The 24901-nt window shown below is 45.0% G+C and overlaps 4 protein-coding genes across 4 annotated transcripts; 3 read left to right on the forward strand and 1 right to left on the reverse strand.

The window, feature by feature from the left end:
- Positions 1–814: 814 nt before the first annotated feature.
- On the forward strand, positions 815–2434 carry LOC139214252 (C-X-C chemokine receptor type 4-like). The gene is made up of 4 exons (XM_070845055.1): positions 815–844; positions 961–1166; positions 1267–1550; positions 1662–2434. Exons 1-4 carry the CDS (start codon positions 830–832, stop codon positions 2255–2257), a joined length of 1101 nt encoding a protein of 366 aa, XP_070701156.1. The 5' UTR covers positions 815–829; the 3' UTR covers positions 2258–2434.
- A 5623-nt stretch (positions 2435–8057) lies between these two features.
- mcm6 (minichromosome maintenance complex component 6) lies at positions 8058–13442 on the forward strand. The gene is made up of 18 exons (XM_070844917.1): positions 8058–8250; positions 8422–8568; positions 9028–9138; positions 9264–9351; positions 9428–9589; positions 9703–9868; positions 9965–10113; positions 10215–10365; positions 10454–10595; positions 10700–10841; positions 10925–11032; positions 11261–11416; positions 11586–11714; positions 11829–11993; positions 12086–12212; positions 12321–12527; positions 12639–12778; positions 12870–13442. The coding sequence occupies exons 1-18, from the start codon at positions 8153–8155 to the stop codon at positions 12978–12980; spliced, it is 2499 nt and encodes an 832-aa protein (XP_070701018.1). The 5' UTR covers positions 8058–8152; the 3' UTR covers positions 12981–13442.
- Positions 13443–13575: 133 nt separating this feature from the next.
- Positions 13576–16649, forward strand: LOC139214738 (probable hydrolase PNKD). Its single transcript, XM_070845654.1, has 3 exons — positions 13576–13627; positions 13852–14092; positions 15657–16649. Exons 1-3 carry the CDS (start codon positions 13585–13587, stop codon positions 15823–15825), a joined length of 453 nt encoding a protein of 150 aa, XP_070701755.1. The 5' UTR covers positions 13576–13584; the 3' UTR covers positions 15826–16649.
- Positions 16650–17823: 1174 nt separating this feature from the next.
- On the reverse strand, positions 17824–24318 carry tmbim1a (transmembrane BAX inhibitor motif containing 1a). Its single transcript, XM_070845653.1, has 12 exons — positions 24243–24318; positions 20175–20507; positions 19862–19929; positions 19606–19670; positions 19473–19526; positions 19337–19387; positions 19198–19237; positions 18626–18663; positions 18444–18531; positions 18254–18349; positions 18108–18161; positions 17824–17993 (listed from the first exon to the last, which is right to left on the reverse strand). Exons 2-12 carry the CDS (start codon positions 20500–20502, stop codon positions 17844–17846), a joined length of 1032 nt encoding a protein of 343 aa, XP_070701754.1. The 5' UTR covers positions 20503–20507; positions 24243–24318; the 3' UTR covers positions 17824–17843.
- Positions 24319–24901: the final 583 nt, after the last annotated feature.

The raw sequence follows: 24901 nt of genomic DNA on the forward strand, positions 1-24901 counted from the left end.
TTAAAAACAATTGAAAGTTCATTTGCCGTGTCATTTAAAAAATAATTTATAATTTTTCAATATAAAGACAGCAAGTAGAAGACCCTTTTAAATTCATTTAAAATGGTCATTTTATTGTCTTAAACACTGGAAAAGCTTCAGCCTCCATAAGAAGAGACTCCAGAGGGACACTGGTGTTGAAACATTATTGTCTTTTTGCCCTCAGAGAGGTGACACATTGATATCATTAAAACACACTCGTGCTTCACTGGCAGTGAAAGATCAGAGGCAGTCACAGAGTTTTAGCACAACACAGCTGATAATCACCTCATATTCACCTACTGAATGCCACATTCCTCCTCCTCTCCCTGCCTCTCTGTCTCCTTCTCATGCATGTTCACTCACACGTCGGCTTACATGCATCATGTAAGATGGTGACGCAAATACAACAAGTATGTTCACACTCCGGTGAGAGATGAAACTCCCGCGCTTGTCCTGATTTAACAGAGCATGCCGTTTGGAGCAACACACACACACACACACACACACACATGTAGCACAGTGTCTGATTCTCATCTGCAGTCTCTATTGCCAATAGATCCTGATTATCACAACCCAGGGGTCTTTGGGCCAAAACAATTCAAGCAGTGCACACACACACACGCACACACACAACACAGTATCCTGTGATAGAACCACTATCAGCACCTGACACCTCGAAAACAGGAAAAGGCTTTCGGCAGGAACCGCAGATGTGTTTGAGTGTTTGGAGGAGGAGCATGAACACGGCTATATATCCCCTGTTGACAGAAATCTCAGCTTCACTCCGCTGAGACGAGACGCCTCAGTCATGTCGTACTATGAGGTAAGGTTGGCAGTGATGTGTGGTCAGCTTCCACAAATCTGTTTAGGACCGATTATTGCTTCCTCCTTTCCTCCCTCACTCTGCGATCCTAATCATCGTTTTTCATCTATCTGCAGCATATTTTCTTCGACTACGACAATGACACTGGCTCTGGTTCCGGTTCTGGTGACCTGGGGGTGGATTTTGAGGAGCCCTGTGATGTGGAGCACGTGATGACTGCAGAACTTCAGCAGGTCTTCTTGCCTGTGGTCTACGCCCTCATCTTCATCCTGGGCATCACTGGAAACGGCCTGGTGGTCATCGTGCTGGGATGCCAACGCAGGTGAGAGCCGGTGGCTGCTTGAGCTCCAGTGAACCTCTTTGTGTCCTTGATAAACCAGCAGGTTTAATGATTGGAGGTGCTCTCCTGTGTTTGTCCGCAGGTCAAAGTGCAGTCTGACAGACCGGTATCGCCTCCACCTCTCAGCCGCTGATCTCCTCTTTGTTCTGGCGCTGCCCTTCTGGGCCGTGGACGCAGCACTGGCTGACTGGCGCTTCGGAGCGGCCGCCTGTGTTGGCGTGCACGTTATCTACACGGTCAACCTGTACGGCAGCGTGCTCATCCTGGCATTCATCAGCCTGGACCGCTACCTGGCGGTGGTCCGAGCCACGGACACCAACACCGGTGGACTGAGGCAGCTGCTGGCACACAGATTGGTTTATGTGGGTGAGTGTCCGAACACAGACTCGCTTCATCCTTTGCAACTCTTCTCTTTTTCTGTGTCACGCCTCACTCCCACAGTCCCTTACTTCTTTTGATCTTCCCCTCTCCCTGCAGGTGCCTGGTTGCCAGCTGCTCTCCTGGCCGTCCCCGACTTGATATTTGCCCGAACTCAGGAAGGAGGCGAGGGGGCCACTGTGTGCCAGCGGTTCTACCCAGCAGACAGCGCTCCTCTCTGGGTTGCAGTCTTCCACCTCCAGCTGGTCCTGGTGGGTCTGGTGATCCCGGGCCTGGTTCTCCTGGTGTGCTACTGCGTCATCGTCACCAGGCTGACCCGAGGCCCTCTGGGGGGCCAGAGGCAGAAGCGGCGAGCGGTCAGGACCACCATCGCCTTGGTGCTCTGCTTCTTCGTGTGCTGGCTGCCCTACGGAGCGGGCATCTCCGTGGACGCTCTGCTGCGCCTGGAGGTCCTGCCCCGCAGCTGCAGCCTGGAGGCCGTCCTGGGCGTGTGGCTGGCTGTGGCCGAGCCCATGGCGTTTGCACACTGTTGCCTGAACCCGCTGCTGTATGCCTTCCTGGGTGCCGGGTTCAAGAGTTCGGCCCGCAGAGCCCTCACTCTGAGCCGAGCCTCCAGTTTGAAGATTCTACCACGAAGACGCCCCGGGGCCTCCACAACCACAGAGTCCGAGTCCTCCAGTTTACATTCCAGCTAATGTTTGCTTGTGCTGTATATATGTGTATATGCTGTATATATATATGTGTGTGTGTGTGTGTGTGTGTGTAAGGACGTTTACACAAAGTGTCTCAGAAAGTAAGGAGCAGTCTGCTGGCCCATGACTTGTCTCCTCCCTCACTTTCTCTTGTAAATACTGTTATTTGATCTGTTTGCAGCGCCGCTGTGCTTGGTGTAAACCGTTGTACATGTTTGTAATAAAACATACAAAATACCCATATTTGTGAAAATGTCTTTTCCTACGAGATAAGTTTCTTGCTTCCTGAGTGAAACTGTGAATTCCAGGCCTGTGCTTTAACCAGTGAAGCACAGCCAAGGCCACCCTCACCATGCTTCCTTCTCAGTGCATCAGATGTCATTAAGAACCAAATAATGCAGAGTCTACCAAGCTAGCTAATGAGATGCTAGATGAAAGCATTTCAGCTTTATCACAGAAAACACATTGAAGAGGGGCAGGAAACGTGGAATAGGAAGAACAACAAGTCGAAATCAGATCTATTTAGTCTCATACGTGATTGAATTGTTGTCCGACAGCTGCCAGCATTGTCCGAGGCAGCAAATCCACAGTTTAACTCACAGTTTAGAGTGATTGGGGTTAGAGCTGGCGGTTCACAGAGACAGATCAGTGAGTATTGTAAGGGGTGTTCTAATCTTAATAATCATCAGCTCGACTCCCTTCATATTGATTCATAATCACTCTGCCATCTGCCATCTGAATCCACTGATCCGGAGAATGAACACAGTTCTTTCGAAAAATGAAACTGCGTTTTTTACAATGTGACTTGTGATAGCCAGGTGTGTGTGTGTTTGTGTGTGTCAGTGTTTTGGGGGCTGCAGGTTAGATTTATGTTGATGATATAAACAGTTTGCTTCTTCTACGTGAGACAGAGGGGAGCACCGACGGGTCAGGAGGTCCATTTTTCCAGTACTTTAATGCACACACACAAAGTGCTTCCCACATTCCTACTTCCACTTGGAAGTGAGACAAACAGAAGCTGGAAGTTTACTGTGTCCTGTTTCCTGGAGCAGAGAGGAGGAGGACGAAGAGGAGAGTTGTGAGAGAGACATAAAGGAAGAATACAGTAAGTCAGCACCACGGTGACAGGCTGACTCTGTGGGCATCACCAGGCCTGTGTCCTATCAGACGCTTTATATATACAGAAATGCTAAATAGTTACATTCATAATGTCAATGTAGAAAGTCAATGCAGAAAAAAATGCACCTATTACCTTCTCATATGCTTGTCCCTCTCTCTCTCTCTCTCTCTCTCTCTCTCTCTCTCTCTCTCTCTCTCTCCATCAAACACACACACACACACGGACACATTCAAGTCTCTTCTATTCATAGTGTATTCAAAACAGGAAAGACTTCCTGCAGCTCATTTTAGGAAAAACAAGCGGCTAAAACAATCAAACACCCGAGCAGCGCTGCACTCACCGACACCGAGGGCTGCTGCAAAATAAGTCCGTTTAACAACAAGAAGGAGAGACAGTATGATAGTGATGTGTAAACAGACAGCACAGTATCAAACGTCAGCATGTTGTTGGCTCTCATGATGATGATACAAATATATTAACCTCATGACCCAGTTATTGATTTTCCATGACATTTTTCAGATTTTGGGTCTTTGGTGAACCATACACCCTCAGTCGTGTCCGTCCTTGTACAGACATTCACGGTCTCCAGAGGATGAGCTTCACAGTTGTGGTTTTGACTGGAATGTCTCAACAACTATTGGATGGACTGCCATGACACTTACACATACTCCCCTCTTTAATTGTAAAACTTTGGAGATCTCTCAACTTTTGATGCATCAGCACCAGGTAAATATCAAAACCTCCAAAACTTAATTTATGACCAGATTCCTGCAAAACTAATGACGTTCCCATCAGTTGCACTAATACCTTCAATTATGGTGGTTGAACATGGTAAACATCACACCTGCTAAACCTGCTATGGAGTTCATATCAGAGCTGCATTCACAGAGGTGTTAACCACATAGTGACCGAGGTAGATCAGTCAAATAAGATGTTTTCTGAAAAAAACTAAAGACTATCAGGATGTTTGCACGTTGCAACTTTAACAGGAGGAGAGTTTTACAGCCTGTTTAAAAGTACACTTGTGTCACGTTTGTGCAGAAAACCAAAGGCAGCTCATAAGCATTGCAGGTATTAGCAGACTTGGTTGTTTTGCTTTGTTCTCCTGTGTACTGATACAGTTTGAAATAAAAAAAAACAATGAGATTAAATTGACGACCTTCTGGTGGGGTTTGGGGTTTCATTTTCAATATCTGGCTCTAATATTTCACAGTCACAACTGTCTGAAATCCGTAACCCCCAGATATCAGCAGACACTCACTGGTGATGCTTATCCGGGCCTGTACAGCTTCTATTTTCACCTCTTGTGTGTCTTAAGGGGCTTTTTGTCGCCAGTCTGGTTCTGAGTTGGTGAAACCTAAGGGGCCTAGTTACTGACTTTGCCAGTCAGAAATATTCCATTGTTTGGCCAGAAAAAAGCTCCTGGGCTGCCCTGTCAGTATATTCAACATAACTGTCCTCCTGAAGAAAAAGAGCTATGAGTTCACACTGCATGGATATGACCACCTATGAACTTGAATCCACTTCAAGCACTTAAACCTCAGTCCCTGTATCATTTCAGGTCCAGTGTGCAGGGGTGCACCACCAAAACAATGGAAATGTGTCACCACGTGAATACAAGAACACCAGGAAACGACTCTTTTTGAACCATCTCTCCCCTCTTCTCTTTCATATCCTGCTGCTCTGGCAAATGTTTGTTCCCACCACCTTGTTTTGCATCTGTTACCACAGGACTGACATCCGACATCAGGTCTGTAGTCATCATGTAGTAATGGTAGCTACTGCCAGTGTTAGGGTTAATATAACTGTACTTGTACTGCTACCGCTACTTCATTAAACTGCGGAGGCAAATAGAATATAAAAACCCTCCTCACCCACCTTGATGACGCTGATGCTCTTGTGCCGCATTTCTGTGAGTGTTAGGTGTGTGTGCGTGTGTGTGTGTATGCGCCCACAGATGGTCATATTCATTCAGACAGGCTGAGTTTCCTGCTGTTGAACAATCGTGGGAAAAGCAGAGGTCAAGACAAAAGGAGAAATAAAGAGGGAGAAAAAGACTGGGCTGCATCCAAATGGCCCGCAATAACTTCCTGCTTTGTTCCTGGTGGATTAATACAATGTGACAGGTGAAACCAATAGCCTGCCCTGCCGGGAGTGTTTGCATTGACCTCAGCAGGTGGAGACGTGAGAATGATGTGGGAACAGAAATAGCAATTAATGGAATAATAGAGTAGAGATCAGAGCTGGTGTTGGTCACTGATGTTCCCGGGCTGAACCCTGCAGGCTCACTGTAGACTGTGTGTAGTTATCAGCAGATACAAGGACATTTTAACTGTTTATTTATGTGTTGTCAGCGGTCATAACTCCTTAGGAATCAGCCACAGTGGGTATAGAAACAGATAAGTGATACATATTTTAATGTTATATGAACAGATCCTTACAATTTGTTATACAGCTGTTTCCTTAAATCTTTACAGACATAGAACAAACATTGAAATAAATTGCTTTAAGATGTGCTCAAAATTGACAAACATGTTGATCTTGAAGGTTCATTCTTAATCCCCAAAACAGCAGTTTTAATTCAAGGTCCCGAATTCCTCCCAGTGCTTTCACATGCAATTTCATGGCCTTCACCAGAGGATGAAAAAATAGTATTTAAAAACAAACAAATAAATAAATAATAATTTCTTCATAACTGTATAAACACAACAAACACTTTCGAACAAACACTAATTATGAAGATACTGTTATACAATTAAAACCAGTAGGTATAGCATGAAAATGAGTATAGTGATGTAGAAATGGCCCTGATAACAACTAGAACAGTACCAAGGTGCATTGCTCTGTTTTCTTGCCCTGATCAACTCACAGTCTCCTCCAGTGGTCATTCAGAGTCACTACACTACATGCTCAGGTGTTCTCAGGATCACTTGTGTTATCAGTTAGCAGTAAGTTACATTGAAAGCTGTGCAGAATACCGAGACATTTGTTTGAGGAGAACATCAGGTCAGCTTCTTCCCACGCTAAGTAATAAGTGACAAGATTAACAAAAGACGTGACATTTGGGATTGCAGCGTTGCTGTCAGTTGGTTTTCTCATCCTTCATAGAGATCAGTTGCTGTGGTCAGTGACAAGTTAATGCAGATGTCAGAAATGAAGAAAACACAAGGAAATTCACTTTCCTTATGTATCTTGAAATATGCCAAATATGCACTGTTTACACCGACAGAACAGAGTCCAGTTCTTTACATCACAGTGAGCACACTGTTAGCAGGGAAAATGTCTGTGCTGCCGGCAGGGAGAAGTTTTACTTTTGTTTCCAAAGACTTTTAATGATTGACATTCATCGTAACCGACATTAAGCTTAAGAACCCACAGCTGCTGTTAACAACCAACCCAGCAACCACACTTAGTGCGGACAGGCCAGCCAATAAGAGCTGCTATCTGCAACATGGACGTCCCTCACTGGCTTCCCACCAGACTAATGCTGCTAATGGTGGATTAATACTTTTCCCCTGCACCACCCGGGTGTCTATAGTTTTGTACTTTAACTGATTTCACCTTTAGTTCACGAAGAACTGATACAGCTTTGTACCCCTGAACTACTGGCAACCACTTTGCCCCCTCGAATCAAAGTATGCATCTGCTCTCAAGACGGGCCATTTTGAGTGATATTCTGTATAAAATACACACACACACACAAATAACACACCTAAAAGTCTCATTAATCTACAAGGGGGCAGAAAAACATCCAGCCTCCTCCAAACTCGGTTGTAGTCTTAATGTTATAAATACAACTGTGTCTCTCAATTGTTTTATTTTGAAAGATTTTCACCAGAAACGTTTGTCACAGTGAGAATCCACTTTCCTTAGTGGGAATAATATAGATATCTTATACACTGGTGAACGTTTGTATGGTGTGAGTGTGATATCATGATAGTGTGCCAGTGCTGAAGCTGGTGGAGTTGACTGTATGTATAACCATGAGTGTTCACTGCCCCACAGTGGTCACAGTGCAGCACATTACATGTTGGCTTATTCTCTCATATGGACTAATGTAACTGTGGTTATGTGTGATAATGACACTAACAACCATTTGTTCATATTGATAATAAAAATGTCTGAACTGGGATTAACCCTTTGTTAGCCATAATCCAGAGTTTTAACGTGTGTTACTTTTTTTCTATTGCGCTTTTAATTTTGTATTTTTAATTTTGTACTTTAGTGTTGAATATTAGGCTGTTGCAACACCTGAATTTTCCCCATGGGGATCAATAAAGGATTATTATCATTATTATTATTAATATTGTCTCCATCAGATTTTAGGATTGTAATAATGTAAAAAAAAAAAAAATACAATAAGTGAATGTATTATTATTCATTATTAAGTAATGTTTGGTTAAGATTAGTCCTGGGACCACACGTGTTCACACACGCCATAGAAAGAGAGCGCAAATAAGTTTTTTTGTTGTTTTTTTCTTCCTGAACTTTATTGCTCTGAAGCAGGAAGCGTGTCGCGGGAAAGAGCAGATGGAGGTGGCGTCAGTTGACGAAACTCCCTCCTCATTGGCTACAAACTACAGAATATCATTTGGTGAGCTCCGATTGGTCGAAAGCGGCGCGCCAAAGATCACGTGTCCCGCTTTTCGCGCGAAACCTGTCTCCGTGTTGTCGGGACCTCTGCGTGCTGTGAGTGTGTGTGTCCGGAGAGCAGCGGGGCTGATCGGTGTCTGGGTGAACTTTTTCAAGCTTTTGTCGCAGTTTGACGGTGTTTCAGCATGGATGTTGCCACAGCAACCGCGGAGCATGCCGGGGAGATGGTGAAGGACGAGCTGGCCGAAAAATGCCAGAAGTTATTCCAGGCTTTCTTGGAGGAGTGAGTCAGCCAGCCAGCTAGCTAGCAGGCTTCATTGTGTTGTTGTCGTCCGAAACGGGCTGTGCACTAGTCGATCGCATGATATCTCATTATACCTCATCAGTCACTGTGAGGTTATTGGCCACATGTTGTATTTATAATGAATTCTCCGACGGCTGTTTGCGCCTGCAGGTTCCAGACCGGGGATGGGGAGGTGAAGTATGTCCGGGAGGCCGAGGAGCTGATCAGGCCTGAGAGGAACACCCTGCTGGTGAGCTTCACTGACCTGGAGGGCTTCAACCAGGAGCTGGCCACCACCATCCAGGAGGAGTACTACAGGTGAGCTGACCACAGCAGAGCAAGCCCAGTTCATCACCTCAGATCTGTCATCACCAGTGGTGGAAGAAGCGTTCAGAGCTTTCACTGAAGTAAAAGTAGCAACACTACAGAGTAAAAGTCCTGAGTTCAAAATCTTCAGTGCAAAAATAGTAGCATGAAAATATAGTTTACAAGTAAAAATACTCACTGTGTACTCACTTTATTGTTGCAGCTGGTAAAGATGGAGATCATTTACTTTCTACACTGCTGGGTAGCTTAATCTATAAAGAGAGATCTATTATCTGACCTATAATTTGTAATAACAATCTAAATCTGCAAAGTAGCGAAAGCTGTCAAATAAATGCATGAGAACAAACATTTCCCACTGAAATGTGGTAGAATAGAAACATAAAGTAGTATAAAACACACACACACCCACATTCTCCTGTCTGAGACTAACACGAGGGGCTCTGTTTTCAGAGTTTACCCCTTCCTTTGCCGGGCCGTGCGCAACTTTGCTCGGGATCATGGGAATGTTCCCCTCAACAAAGAGTTCTACGTGGCCCTGGAGGATCTGCCCACCAGACACAAGTAAGATGCCCTGTGAATCACTGTTAACGTCAGATTGCTTTGTTGACATACGATATCTCAATCTTAATTGTTAAATGGACAAAGTTAGATCAATAAATCAAAAATGACCCTTGTGTGTAATCTAGGATCCGTGAGCTGTCGTCCATGCGTATCGGCACCCTGGTGAGGATCAGCGGTCAGGTGGTGAGGACGCACCCGGTGCACCCTGAGCTGGTAAGGTACCCAGCAGTCAGTGCACGCACAAAAACAACACATGTAAACAAACGTAGTAATTCTAATGACTTTGCAGGTGAGCGGCACCTTCGTGTGCATGGACTGCCAGGCAGTGATCAAGGACGTCCCTCAGCAGTTCAAATACTCCCCACCAACCATCTGCAGGAACCCCGTGTGCAACAACCGCGCCCGCTTCCACCTCGACACGCACAAATCCAAGTTCATCGACTTCCAGAAGGTACCTATGAGAAGGAGTGTGTGTGTTTGTGTTTGCATTCGTGCGTGGAAAGGAAACAGGTGTATGCAGCCTGAGCCCTGAGGTTTGTGACTCAGTCGGACTCTTGTGTTCAGGTGCGCATCCAGGAGACGCAGGCGGAGCTGCCTCGTGGTTCAATTCCGCGCTCCCTGGAGATCGTCCTGAGGGCCGAGGCCGTGGAGATGGCTCAGGCCGGAGACCGCTGCGACTTCACCGGGACCCTCATTGTCGTGCCAGACGTCTCTCAGCTCAGCACTCCTGGTAGGTTTTGACCACTCTGTCACTCCAGCTGACTTGGTATAGTTGTTTTTATTTTGTCACACCTCATGACCGTCTGTATGGGCATCCCCTCTCCAGGTGTGCGAGCAGAGACCAGCACCCGTGTGGGCGGGGGACCTCAGGGCTTTGAGTCTGAGGGTTTGAGAGGGCTGAAAGCTCTGGGAGTCAGAGAGCTCTCATACAGACTGGCCTTCCTGGCCTGCAACGTGGCCCCGACTAACCCTCGAGTAAGACACACACACACACACAAGCTAACAGTGAACCAGAGAAGCAAAAGAAAAAACACACCTGATGCTGAATGACAAGCGTGTGGTTTCTCTTGTTGTAGTTTGGCGGTAAGGAGCTGCGGGAGGAGGAGCAGACTGCGGAAAGCATCAAGAGCCAGATGACAGAGAAGGAGTGGGAGAAAGTGTTTGAGATGAGCCAAGACAAGAACTTGTACCACAACCTGTGCACCAGCCTGTTCCCCACCATCCACGGTCAGTGCTCCTACCGGCGTCGAGCGCTTTCTCTGTCTAGGGCGGCGTTGTGTTAGAGCTGCGTTAAATTGCGTCTGTGATCACGCAGGCAATAACGAGGTGAAGCGCGGCATCCTGCTGATGCTGTTCGGAGGCGTTCCCAAGACGACCATGGAGGGAACCTCGCTGAGGGGAGACGTCAACGTGTGCATCGTCGGAGACCCCAGCACCGCCAAGAGCCAGTTCCTCAAGTACGTGAAGCAGTATAGACGGATTTCCAGTAACTACGCAGATGTTTTAATCCATCACATGTAGGACTGAATGTATGGTAATGAGTGGTAATGTGTGTGTACAGGCACGTGGAGGAGTTCAGCCCCAGAGCGGTGTACACCAGCGGCAAGGCCAGCAGTGCTGCCGGTCTGACGGCAGCTGTGGTCAGAGACGAGGAGTCCCACGAGTTTGTCATCGAGGCCGGAGCTCTGATGCTGGCTGACAATGTGAGTGCTACGAGTCTCCGAGGGACTGGAGGGTGTTTAGGAAGTGGATTCAGTGGCGGTAAATGGTGGTGTTTTTCCTTCAGGGTGTGTGCTGCATTGATGAGTTTGACAAGATGGACCTCAAGGACCAGGTGGCCATCCATGAAGCCATGGAGCAGCAGACCATCAGCATCACCAAGGCTGGAGTCAAGGTGATGCAGCCAGATCAGCGCAAACTCAACGATGAAATGATAATTTTTTTTACCTCATTTTGGTGAAGAGAAACCTTGTTGAGCATGACATGCAAGTCCAATACGACTAAACCACTCAAGCTTCGCTTTTAAGATGCATCGTCATGAGCCAAGTTAAGTTTCTGTTACCCAGGAGGCCTCAGTCATCTCTGCAGTAGAATAACTGGACTTTCCCTCCATCTGCTCCAGGCCACCCTGAACGCTCGCACATCCATCCTGGCTGCCGCCAACCCTGTGGGTGGGCGCTACGACCGCAGCAAGAGCCTGAAGCAGAACGTCCAGCTGACCGCCCCCATCATGAGCCGCTTCGACCTCTTCTTCATCCTGGTGGACGACTGTAATGAGGTACGCGCGTACTAGTCCGTCATTATTACTAGATTAAGTAAACTTAGTTTTTAATGTTTCATTCTTTCTGCTGTTTGTCTCATTCGTCGTATTTTTATCTATATTCTAGTTTCCCTGCAGGCGGTCTTTGAGTTTTGTCTAACCCAGTGTGCATCTGTGTGTATCCCAGGTGACGGACTACGCCATCGCCAGACGCATCGTGGACCTGCACTCCCGCATAGAGGAGTCTGTGGACCGGCTGTACTCTCTGGATGAGATCCGCAGATACCTGCTCTTTGCAAGGCAGTTCAAACCTAAGGTGTGTGTGTGTGTGTGTGGGTATGTGTGTGTCCCTGCACTGATTGTGTGCTTGCATCAGGTTTGACAGCTGGTGATTTGTATTAAGCGTTGCTTTGTTCGCACATGTCTGTAGATCTCCAGTGAATCAGAGGAGTTCATCGTGGAGCAGTACAAGCGTCTGCGTCAGCGTGACAGCTCTGGAGGTGTGTCCAAGTCTGCCTGGAGAATAACGGTGCGACAGCTGGAGAGCATGATCCGCCTCTCGGAGGGCATGGCGCGCATGCACTGCTGCGACGAGGTGGGTACTAAAGAAAACGAAACGAACTACTCACAAGCGTATTATGTGACGCACAATTCTGACCTCCTTCCTTTTTCTCTGTGCGTCTTCAGGTGCAGCCCAAACATGTGAAGGAAGCCTTTCGTCTTCTGAACAAATCCATCATCAGAGTGGAGACGCCAGACATCAACCTGGAGCAGGAGGACGAACTGGAGGAGGAGGAGGAGCAGCAGGAGGAAGGTAGTGACGCACACAACCTCGCACGCTCTGAGACAAATGCGCAGCTTAACACAGACTCATTGGTTGTATCTGTGGCAGACTTTATCTAATGCAAACTTCCCTTTGCAGGAAACGCCATCCCTAACGGAGTGAATGGCGTAAACGGCCATGTTGATGGTGTCGACGGGCACGTCAATGGAATTAATGGCCACGCCAACGGTGTGAACGGCCACGCTGAGCCGGGCAGCCAGCCTAAACCGTCTCTCCGCCTGTCCTTCCCCGAGTACAGACGCATCTCCAACCTGCTGGTTCTGCATTTACGCAGAGCAGAGGAGGGTAAGAGATGTCCCCTTCATACTACTGAAAATAACTCCCAATCTCCACACTTGTTTTGTTTTTCTTTGGTCATCGCTCAGTCTAACCCTCTCACTGATCTCTCTGTTGCAGCTGAGGAAGAGGAGGAGCTGAAGAAAAGCGCTGTGGTGAACTGGTATCTGAAGGAGATGGAGACGGAGATCGAGTCCGAAGAGGAGCTGATCAATAAGAAGGGTCTGATAGAGAAGGTCCTCCACAGGCTGGTGCACTATGTGAGTGGGGGTGGGGGAAAATACATCCACTGATTTCAAACAAGTGCTTTCAAGTCTGGTGTTAACTGACAACGTGTGTCTGTGTCCTCAGGATCACATCCTCATCGAGCTGTCCCAGGCGGGGCTGAAGGGCTCTGAGCCTGCGAGCGCAGAAGAAGAAGTCGTTCTGGTCGTCAACCCCAACTACATCCTGGAAGACTGAACTCCTCCCTTCATCCCTCCTCCCCTTGCAGCTTATCGACATTCAACTCCAACAAGAAAGTTGACGTTTACTGTGTTTTTGAATGCTCATATGTAACTCGTACATAAAAGTAGCATTCAAGACTTGTTTCTGTGGGTTCATCAGCTCTACTGTACAGACAATTCTGGGGCTCTTAAAGAAAAAACTGAGGCGCTTGCTTGTCAGACTGACTTTTGTAAATACGCTGCTCTCTGTCTTCCACTTGTTTGCTGGCTTCTGTTTGTTTGGCTCTTGGACAAGGGAACCCCCCCCTGAGGATTATGTAACTGCTGTTTATCCATAACTGTATATTAGAGGCACACATTGAGGCTTACTTGCCTCCATGATGTCAAGTTCTAATGTATGTATTTTTGTAAAATTGTGACATGAAGTGAATGGAAATGTTACCACGTTCAATAAATAGAATTTTGACATAAACACAAAGGTGTCCCCTGGCTTTGTATTTGTGTTGACGTCATGCAGTATTTCCCAGAGGTGCTATGATGTCGGTGTCCTCTGGGCGGCAGCAGTCACAGATGTGAGAAGAACGCCACTGCGCATGCCCGACTCAGCTTATTCAACAAACATGGCGGCACCCTACCTGACAGCATTTAGGACAGCACTGAAAGGTAAAAACACAGACGTTGTAAAAGTACGTGTTTTGTAAAGAAGTTAACATACAATTTAACATAAGTTCTTGTTCGTTCCATTCGTGTAAATAACGTCAGCGCTATTTTGCAGCGCTGTTTTCCTTGTTTTTACATTTAACCAGACTCCTTGAACCCTCAGCTTCGTTACAGAGGGGACAGAAGTCACATCACTGAAGAATATAAAGGTGTTTTTATTCCCGTAGGTGTGCAGCTGCTTCCCGGTCGGTGGCTCCTCACGCAGAGGAGCCAAACCCCGGCGTTGTGTCAGTGTTTGCGGCTGCATGCCTCTTCTGCTGCCCCCCAGAGCAGCTCCAGGACGGAGCCGCACAGGACAGACAGCAGGGGGGCCGGGAAGGAGGAAGAGGAGGAGGAGGAACGAGAGGGTCCTGAATATATCCCCAGGAAAAAAGCGAAGAACCCCATGATAGCGATTGGCTATGCCTGGTGAGTCTCTCCTTTTCATTTCAGTGTCTCACAAAATAACTCTGCAGGATTTAGATAGATAGACAGATGAGCAAAGCACACCTGTATGAACACACCTTGGTGCAGAGCTCATGGTTTCAAATGCAGCAGAAGTATCTGCAGTAACACCAGTATTTGCATTTGGATAAGTTCATGTAGGACAGCAGTAGTGCCTTTGGCAGGGTCAGTAGGAGTAACAATGTTGGCTGGTTATGTATTGTTCCATGCATATACTGTATATAAATATGGACTTAGACACCAAGTGCTTACATAGAATTCTCCTATGACTCCTGTCACAAGCTCAGCATAAAGGATCTCTTCTTAAACCCCAAGCTGTAGTAAATAACTCATCGTGCAATGAGTGATAGAAGATGAGACAGACAGACTTCATCTTCCTTCTCGCCCAAACCATTTACCAAACAAACCTTTTCTCTTCAGGGAGACCAGCAACCTGCCTGTTTCTGTAGCTAACTGTTAGATGGCTGAATGTAACTGGGCAGATGGACATCTTTGACTTTTAGTCTTTTACACACTAGTGCTGTTTTTCACGAGACAATATCTTGTTTGTAATTTAGGTGTGTTCCAAACATCCACAGACCATTTTTACCTTGACTTAAGAAGCCTTGAGCATCATGAATATGTATGATTACCTCTGGTTTTAAAGTTATTTCTCTAATTTGAATAAACTAATGTTTGTTTGGAGCTGGAGGTCTGCAGTGACAACTGTTGCCTAGTAACTTACAGCTAATATTGAAACAGCCCGACAGAAAAACAACATAGATGTTAACTCTCTTGCACCAGAAGTCATGTAGAATTACAGAAGTTGAAAGGGATGCTCCAGCAAGATTACACACTCCATTTCAGATTTATTAGGTACATCAACGCAAATCTAATACAACAGACGTGCAATAAATCCTACTTTAATGAAGAAAATATGATCTACACTACAATCTAACCTCAGTATAGCACCATACAATTCAACTGCTAGGACTGAAAGGAAGATTTATTGCTGGGCTGAGTTAGTTTGACCTCATTGTACCTAGTAAACTGGCAACTTGGTGTATGTCTTCAAACTAACATGGCTAAATCTGTCCTGATGATTCATTCACAGGAGGAAACATGAACACAGCAGATTCAGGAAGAGATAATGTACAGTGAGCTGGTTATTATTGCAAAAAGAACCCCGGCAGGGTGACGTAGGGCCCTGATGTGCTTAATACACGGCTTCGTACTAAAGAAATCAACAACTGGACACAACACAGTGACTTGAAATCGATTTTATTGATTTAAAAAATTATGTTCTTGCTTCCGCTATCAGAACTGCAGCCATAGCTGAGGTCTGTTATACGAAAATAGCAGACTGTAGAATGCCTTGATTGACCAATCAGAATCGAGTATTTAACAACGCTGTGTAATAAAACCTGTTATCAACTTTCCAGCATTTCTGCCCCCTCCACTCTATCATACTATCATAATGTGCTGACAGTTTCCAACACACTGCATCAGTAATGGATGAGTAACGTAACCATTGCCCTCTGCCCTCTAGGATGATAGGCCTCCCCACAGGTATCATCAGCTTCATCCTGGCCAAGAGGCAAGTGGACAAGAACCGAATGAAGCAGCGAAAGGTTCGACAGAGGATGAGAAAGTCCAACGAGGGAGAATATGAAGGGAGTCGCTACCGCCATCGTACAGAGAGTGTTAAACTGGACTGATGATGCACGTGTTCGACCACAGTGATTATTGTACTTCACTGCTGTCCAAAGACTGATTACAGAGGGATGTCAGGTTTGAAAACATTCAAAACCTCTGAGACATTCAGAACTGCCACTACTTCTACTGTGAGCTGATGCAGGAAATCTGAGAGGGAATAAGCCTCTGACTGAACCTTTAGTCATGGACAGAGTTTTTTTTTGTTTTTTGCAGATTTGATTTTTCTTGCTCATGAACAAAGATGAATTGTACTGTTGAGGTTGACCACTTCAGTGAATTATGATCACATATTTATTAGCCATATTTCTGATCTCCTATAAATATGAGGAAATAAATGCATATTTGTAAATCTGTGAATATGTCAAGAATCATCACAGGTACAACTTACAAATACAAATCTTTATTTGATATGAAAAGGCAAATAGATAGTCTTCATCACGGACATGTATATTTACAAACCCCACACTGACTTTCTGTTCTACACAAGCTACATGTTTGACTTAGCTGTTTTAAGTCTCAGGTTATGCGTAACTTTGGCTTGGGTCTGAACTTGAGATGCATATGAAGGTGTGGTGAGGACCAGCTGGGTGGGGTTGATGATCTCAGGGTTTTTTGGATTGAACCACATTTGCTGGAACTGACTTTCATAATGATTCAACACAGTGAGACTGATTGTGTTTTCCTGTGTGGAAAAAGCCGCCCTGCTGGCTCTCAGTATCTAAATCTGACCTAAATCTGACTGTAACACAACAATATATTAACAGGCACACACTGCATGTAACAATACTATAAAAGCATAAGGAGTACAACCCTGTAATTATCTAGTAAAAAGAAATCTTATTTCAGAAACATTGTCATTGTGAAGGCACTATAATGATGTAGAATGTATAGAGTTACAATATAGCAACACATGTATTAAAGACAATCAGGAAAGGCCTGCTTACATGAAGCCACGACAGCAGATCAGAGGCTGTTGTTAGGTGCACTGGGCCGGACTACAGGGGTGAGCAGATCCATCACCTGACTGTTGACACTAAGTGTGGTTGAGTATTTTTAGCATTGCTATAAGGCTCAATACCAAATGTTACATCATGTAACATGTTTTGGGCACGTAAACACTCGTCAGTTCAGAGAGTTCACACAAACGTTTCCTCTTTACCATTAAACCCCATTTTGCCTTTTAACATGCATATAATTAAGCCAATAATTAAATATTTTTGAACATGATCAGACGAGACGATCAACACTGTTCTCAGGTCTGCACAGTACATATGAAGCTACCTGCATATGAAAGACTGGAAACGGAAACTGTCTATAAGCTAAACTAAGCTAAGCAGCTGCTGACTGTCCCCTTTTATTCACCACACAGACATGAGTGGCATCAAGCTCCACATCTAACTCAGCAAGAAAGCAAAGCAGTGAATTTCCCAAAACTGGAACTAATCATGGAAGTAATTAACCGTGAAAGTTAAGAGGAAATGCCTAAACACTGAAAAATATTCATTGGTAATTCAAAGGTATTTAGACGTCAGCTACTTCATAAATCATGGAACATTTCTCTCCTTTACATGAAAACTGAAAGCTGTGGACCTGCCGTGCTGTACCTAAGAGCCAACCAGAGGGGTGGGCCTTTGTGTTGGCAAATCAGAGTCCACACACACACATATAGCAGTACATCTGCATGCAGAGAAACATGTTAGACATGTCTGCCTGAAGTCCAGCAAGAGCGAATAAATGGTGCATTCCAGTGTCGAAAGCTATTTGCAGTATCTATAGTGTCGTGTTGGTATTCTTCTTTGGCCACTGGTAAGTTGATTAATGCACATATAGACAAAGTGATTACAGAAAAAGTGCATGTGTTGTGCGTTGGAATATGACAAAATCTCAAATTCAGCCCTTAGATGTTTTCCCTGGAGAGCGTCATGCTTCTCTAAATGTGTTCTGATCCTGACCGGGGAAAAAAGCAAAAAGTTTTTAAAAAAACCAGAATGGTTCTGCGCCCTCTTGACCCTCAGCGGCCTTATTTGGTCGAAGCGCCGATAATTTGCAGCAGGAAAATGAAGATGTGGACGATGTCAACGTAGATGGAGAGCGCGGCGAACACGTACTCCTCTGGACTGATGGAGTGCTTCCTGTTTCCTATCAGCAGCTGTGTGTGGTACGCCAGGAACTACAAGACATGCAAAGAGCATTCAGAATAACACTGTAAAAAGTGCTCTGTAAGAGAGTAACGTAACATTACAAAAAAAAACACAGTATCAAACAATTCGAATAAAATACTGACCATGGTGAAGCCTATGGCTCCCAAAGCTGCATAAAGCATGTGAAGCCACAGAATCTGAAACAACAAATGCATCATTACAATGATGGAAACTCCAAAAACTGTGTGTGTTAGAAAACAGTGTCTTGTTCACAGTAGCCTTAACTCACATATTTGAAGGACAGCACAATGGTTGTTATGATGCCGGTCACAAACATTACGATCCCAAGCACACAGAACAGGCCCTGGCACTTGGTGAAGTCCACCTGGAAGGAGAAACCACCAGCGGCCATGTTGATAACGTGTGTGACTGCACAAATACACTGTGGCCATTTGAAGCTGATAAGCTCTCACACACACCTTTGTCTGGAAGCAGAAGACTGTGACGGCGATGCAGACGACGGCGGTGATACCCAGAGCGAGAAACACTGCTTTTGTGTTATGGTAACTAAAATCAAAAGAGACGCGCACAGTTCATTCTGAGGGAAGCACCATGTTTACACCATACTTCATGGACTGGTTCATGGAACGGTTCTCCTTACCTGGAAATGGATCCCGTCATGTAGGACAAAGCCAGGGTCTGTGAGAAATAATATATATTTTAAAAGTTTATTTGTCCATTGAAAAATAGTCTCATCACAACATTTGAGGAAAAAAATAACCAACATGTAAACTAAAGGTCTGATTATAGGCCATCACAGCACTGGACAGAAATAAAGCATGGTCCTCATAAATACAGAAAAATACATGATGTATTACTGCAATGTATTAACATATATTTCAGTGCTAAAGACTACAATGGCTGTAATGTTACGTGGATTCGATAGTTAAAAGGGGTTTAAAACAATTGGAACAGAGCTGGACTGCAGCTTTCAAGGCAAAATGTAACTGGTCCACCCCTTCTGACGGACACATGGAGCCTTCTTCTGCACAGAGCCGGTACAAACACAGAAACAACATATCAGAAGCGGTACGCAAATGCGGCCTGAGTCAAGTGTGGTGACTCACCGCTTAGTTCTAGCATCGACGTCAAACCGTGACAGAGATATTATGTTTTAGCCTGTAATCAGTAATTTGTCTGCACTTCCTGTCAACCACAAGTCGTCTGACTTACAAAGATGGACAGCAGAATGATGTTCCATGGGAACTTCCTCCTACAAACAGGGGGAGATCACATGGTTAAATGCAGTTTTGCAAATATTCTTTGTGCAAATATTCTTTGTAAGGCTTTGTAAAACAGAGCCGTCACTCACCGGGGGCCCTTACAGCAGACCAGCACCAGGTGGGTGATGATATACACCGCACTAAAACACACAGTCAGACAACCAAGCTTTCATTTTGATTCCTACTAAAGAGCATAACTTCGAGTGTACCGATATCCCCACTTACTATGACACCCAGTAGATAGCTTGGTTCCGCTTAATGAAATATCTGACAGGTTCGCTGTGAGAAACAGAGGCACAGTTACACACAGACGCAGACACTGACAGGCACACACAAAACACACACTCTGCGTACTCACACAAACGTGAACACGGCCACGATGGCTGTGGTGACAAGGAGCTGAGACGCCAGAATCAAATACACCTGAAAAACACGTGCCGAGAAAAAGGACATTACACCCCATTGTTTCTCATCAGAGCAGTTCAGTCCATCAGTACATGCAAATAATTATACGGACAGCCTCCTTTAACTCTGTGACTCAAATGTAATGGGAACACACGAGGGACACAAACTGGAGCTAATCCAGTGTGGTTTGTGTGACAGGTGTGTTTTACCTTTCTGATGAAGGCGTGCCGAATGCTCATACTGTCCCAGTCGCTGCTGCTCTCCGCAAACTCCTCACCTGTGTCGCCAGCAGAACAGAAACATGAGCACCGACCGCAGAGGGCTACGGGGAGCCCGTCTCCCCTCAGCAGAGAGGTCAGGCTTAGCATAAAGACTGGGAGCTGGAGGAGACGGCCAGCTCTTTGGCTTTATGGTGGGTTATGTGCAAATTGACATTTTTACACTTTGTACATGAACAATGAAGATGTAACATGTTCATTAGTGAGCTTTATTATGCTAGTAGGTGGATTTTCCCGGTCTTACCAGAGCTCAGGACATCTGATGGTATGGTGGGTGGGATGACAGGGGGCATGGGAGGGGGATTAGGGTAGCCAGCTCCTGGGTAGCCAGCTCCTGGGTAGCCAGCTCCTGGGTGAGGCTGTCCAGGGTACGGCCCTGGAGGATAGCCCCCTGGCTGGCCTGGGTACAGGGGGGCGTTTTGACCCATGGGGTAGGGAGCAGAGGGCTGGCCTGGCTGGGGACCACCGAAGGAAGGGAAGCCATACGCAGGGGGTGGTGGGTAATTGCCACCCTGAGGATATAGCTGGCCATGGGAGTCGTTATACCCGGGAGGGTAGTCTGACCGTGACATTTCACCTGTGAGGAGGAAAATCACGTCTGTTCATGTGTGTCTCACATTGCTGTGTACAAAAACAGAAAGAGACAGAGAGAGAACAGCAAAACCAAAAGGACCAACAGATTTACCAATATTATCAGCAGATGTTTTTTTGTTTCACACACATGTAGGTACCAGCCTTTAATGCTGCTCTAATCATTGTTTTTCTATAAAGAATGGATTAAATGACCTGAATATGAAGTCGTAGTGACGACCCCATAGAATATTATCACCCGCTCTAGTTTCCTCACTTCTCGGAAGCCTTTTAGCGCCTTTCAGCTTATTGTTTTATGCCTCTAATCTGTGTCACTGTCAGCCACGGCAGGCAGCTGCTTTCACAGAATAAACTCTGATGTGATGAATGCCACGTGATAAAAGTGTATGTTAGTGTTGTGTTTGGTGCTTGTTCCACTGCCCCTAACTTACCATAATGATCAGTTAATGTTAATCAGTTAAATAAATTGCAGTTCTTAAAGATATGTTTAGTTACCCTGACATATTTACACTGACATGTTAACTAAATTTAAGGGATCCTGATATAGCTTTTTCTTTTGTCTAATGTACATCTCTGAAATACTGAATATCAGATGATTTATCTTTACCTGATTTTTTTAAACTTTCATATCAATATTGATTACTGATATAGGCCTAAAAAACCCAGTGTCAGTCGGGCTTTGATCCATCCATACACCTGTAATAGTGACGGGAGAAATGAGGGAAACGTCCCACTGTGGCATAAATACATGGAAAATCAAGATACTTCGTCACATTAGGACGGCAAAACATACAGTAAATAAATTACTGTCATAAAGCAGTTCTGTCCATTGACTTTCAACAGCACAGTGACCTGCAGTAATAGAGCCAAACACATCCACAGGACACAGAGGCTGCCTCTGCACTGACAGGAGAAAAATCTTCTATCGGTACATATCGATCGTCGTTATGACCAAACCTAGAACGCAAGCCAATCCCAAGCATGTAAACAAACACTTAAGGAAAAAGCACGGCCTGGCTGTACGCCTGTGTGCCGGGCTGCTGCTGCTGCTGGTGTGTGTGTGTGTGTGTGTGTGTGTGTGTGTGAGTGTGAGTGTGCACATACAGTATGCGCCCACACTTAGATTCGACAGGGTAATAATCCTACTTGCCTTACAGGATACATTTGGGGTCGTATCAGGTTATAGTGAACATATGGTTCTGCTTTGTAACGCGGTTCCCAAAAACCACTGCAGGCTCAGGAATCATTACATGCATGTCTGAGGGAAATGTCTAATAATGACCACACACACACACACACACACTGATGCAAACACACACACACACAATGCCGTCAGATATGGCCCAACTACTCCATGTTCCTGCAACGAGTATTAACCTTACCAACAGATTTAACCCACTTTAACAATGTGAATCATTTAGATTTTAAATACATTTCTCCCAAAATCTATTTACACTTTAACACCTCGCAGATGATCTTTATTTACTTGCTACGGTGTTACAACAGAAGCTGAGCCATCATATTAAAAAGACTGACCTGTGTTTCTAAGTAGGTTCTTACTTGCTCAGTTATTTAGAAAATGTCCTCTGAGCTCCATTTACACTGAGGCTTTTAGGGGAATACGCACAGTAAAGGAATTCAAGAACTGGCTCCACCTCGTGCTGCCATTACATCACGTCCCGAGTACCAAGCAACAGGACAGAAAACACTAAATGGAAAAATTGCTTCAGAGTGTGTGCAGTTAAACAGTCGGAGAAGGAGCCACAGGGCCGGTCACTGAGACACAGCAGGCCGACGAAAGGGCTTAACGTGTCGGCGTGTTTGGACAGGAGGGGTGAAACTCTCCTCCGGGGGAAGCTGACCTTTAGAGACCGTCAGAGCGGCGGGCTCACTAGTTGTAGTGAAAGATACATTCAAGCTGCTGGCTGATGTTGTTTAACCAAGTCTGATTATTATATTCACTCAGTGGCAGCGTGACCCAGTGTCTGAGAAGGTTTATGTCACTTGAAGCCTGTCATGTGGGTGGACAGAATAACAGAAATACTTTACATGACAATAACAATCAGAACCAGTTTGGCAAAGCTCATCATTTTAGCTGCTGAGGCAGTCTAAGGTTTCCATTTGACCTGATCATTTCTGAGGCTGTTGTTGGGTAAATAACCCATAAAGTGTCTTGTATTTCATATCTGTGAGGGTCCACCACTGTTACTGATACAGTCCTTCTTTACTTATCATGTAATGGTCAGTGTTCATAGACTTAATAATAAGTTTGTTTTATTGCAGGGATGGTTTAGCGCTTCTGTTATTCCGTCCATCCACAGTAGAGTCAGGGTCAGCAGGTGAGCATCAGGGACTGTATGAAAGTTATAAGGTGAACAGAAGGTGAGAAAGGACGGACGGTGTTGTTATTTTCATTCGGCCGAAGGCAGGACAGCCAGACTTTTTGGGAAAGCAGAGGAGGGTCTTTAATTTTTTTTTTCATCCTAAATTTATATTTTATTTCATCCTTCTTTTGCGCAATGCTGAATAGGTTAGAGCTGCAAAGATTAGTCAATCAATACATTTGTCAATTGTAGGAGAATTAATCGGCAACTATTTTGATCATCAATTCATCAGTTTAGTAAGCAAACACAAAAAAATCCAATGGTTTCTCAAATGTGAGACTTTTGACCTTACATAGAAGAAAATGTAATAATTTAAGACATCTGAAGACTTCATCTCGGAGAAACTGATGTTTTACACCAAACGATTAACTGATTCATTAAGGGAAAAAAAAAGATGAATCAATAATGAAAATAATTGTAATCTACATGTTGCCTGTCTGTCTACATGGTACATATAACAGTTAACTAATTAGACCAAAAGCACAACTTTCACAGCGGTCTTTTGTAGTTTTATCAGTAAGTATATTAAATGACACACATTAGGAGTTGTAGTGAGAGATTATGGTTTGAATGGAGATACATGATTAAGCAAGTCGCACTGACCCGACACTGTTCATACTGACATGTCAGGGAGGGTGTTTCAGTTTTTAATGAGGCAGCAGGTTCAGGGAAAATATGAATAGCCCTGGGTAGGGCAGTGATGTTTCACAGCCCTACCCAGGGCTATTCATATAACTTCCACACAGTCCCTTACTTGAAGGCAGCTGTTAAGCAGTGTGTGTGTGTGTGTGTGTGTGTGTGTGAGCGGGGCTGACTGACTACTGAATGAATGAATATTCCCACCACTGCACATCAGCAGGTAGAAAGATGTCATCAAATAGTTCTGGGACACCTAAATGGACTGAAGCCATCATTTTCCTGCTATGACAAGTCAAAATGTCTTCCAGAATAAAAGTCTGTAACTTTATTTTGTGCTGCAGCTGAGAGCAGCACAGGACAGCCACAGAAACCAGGTTCAGCTTTGGTGTAAACGTTAGTTTAGTTCAGTTTAGCTGAAAACAGAGGCGGCCGAGCTGTTTGGAGCACCAGGCTGACATGTCAGGAAACACCCCCCCCCCCAGCTCACAAACAGCCTTTTCAGGTGTGAGCAGGACAAACACCGCTCTGCTGCCACGAATAGCGCCCAGAGCCCAGAGAACACAAGGTCACTGCACATGGGAGGTGACCGACACATCGCAGCAGCACATTAAAGTCTCCAAAGCCTCCAAATACTTTCATAACAATCTGATGTGTAAAAAAAAACAAAACATGACAATATGTTAGTCAGCTCCACTTACCGAGTACAGAGAGGTCCGCCTGCTCGGGTTTATTCCCAGCGATCAAATGAGGAAAATGGGAAGAGTTCCGGTCACGACCACGCCCTCTCTGCTTCACCGAAACAGTCCGAAGAAGAGCAGAGATCTGACACACGGTTCACACCGTCCGTCTGTCTGTCTGTCTGTCTGTGTGCTGTTGGTGGAGCCAGATGTGTAGCAACAGTGAGCAACACCTCCCGGAACAAACTGAGGAGCCGCAGCAGGGTGGAGTCCACACACACACACACACACACACACACACACACACACACACACACAGGGCCTAACAGGTTTAGCTGACTTTCAACAGGCATTTCTCATATTACTGATTAAAGGTACATTACAACTTCCCAGCTGGTAACATTAAGTTCTGTTCTGAGTGTTTAGTAAACTTGAACATTGTTTCTCCCTTTAAAAGTTCAGATGTAGTTTTTATTTTAAAGTACTTTGCAGTTCTTTACATAAAAAACTCATAAATAATTTTACATATCAATGATTCAGTAATTCACAGGTTCATCTACTTTATACATTTTACTCTTATGTCCTTACATTTAAAAAAAAATCAAATAGTGAATAAAGGGATGAAAGGTTGTAGATAATGGATGGAGGTGAATAAAGCAACATTTATCAGCATTTTTATG

Source organism: Pempheris klunzingeri, chromosome 15, assembly GCF_042242105.1.
Source record: "Pempheris klunzingeri isolate RE-2024b chromosome 15, fPemKlu1.hap1, whole genome shotgun sequence".
Lineage (NCBI taxonomy): Eukaryota > Metazoa > Chordata > Actinopteri > Acropomatiformes > Pempheridae > Pempheris > Pempheris klunzingeri.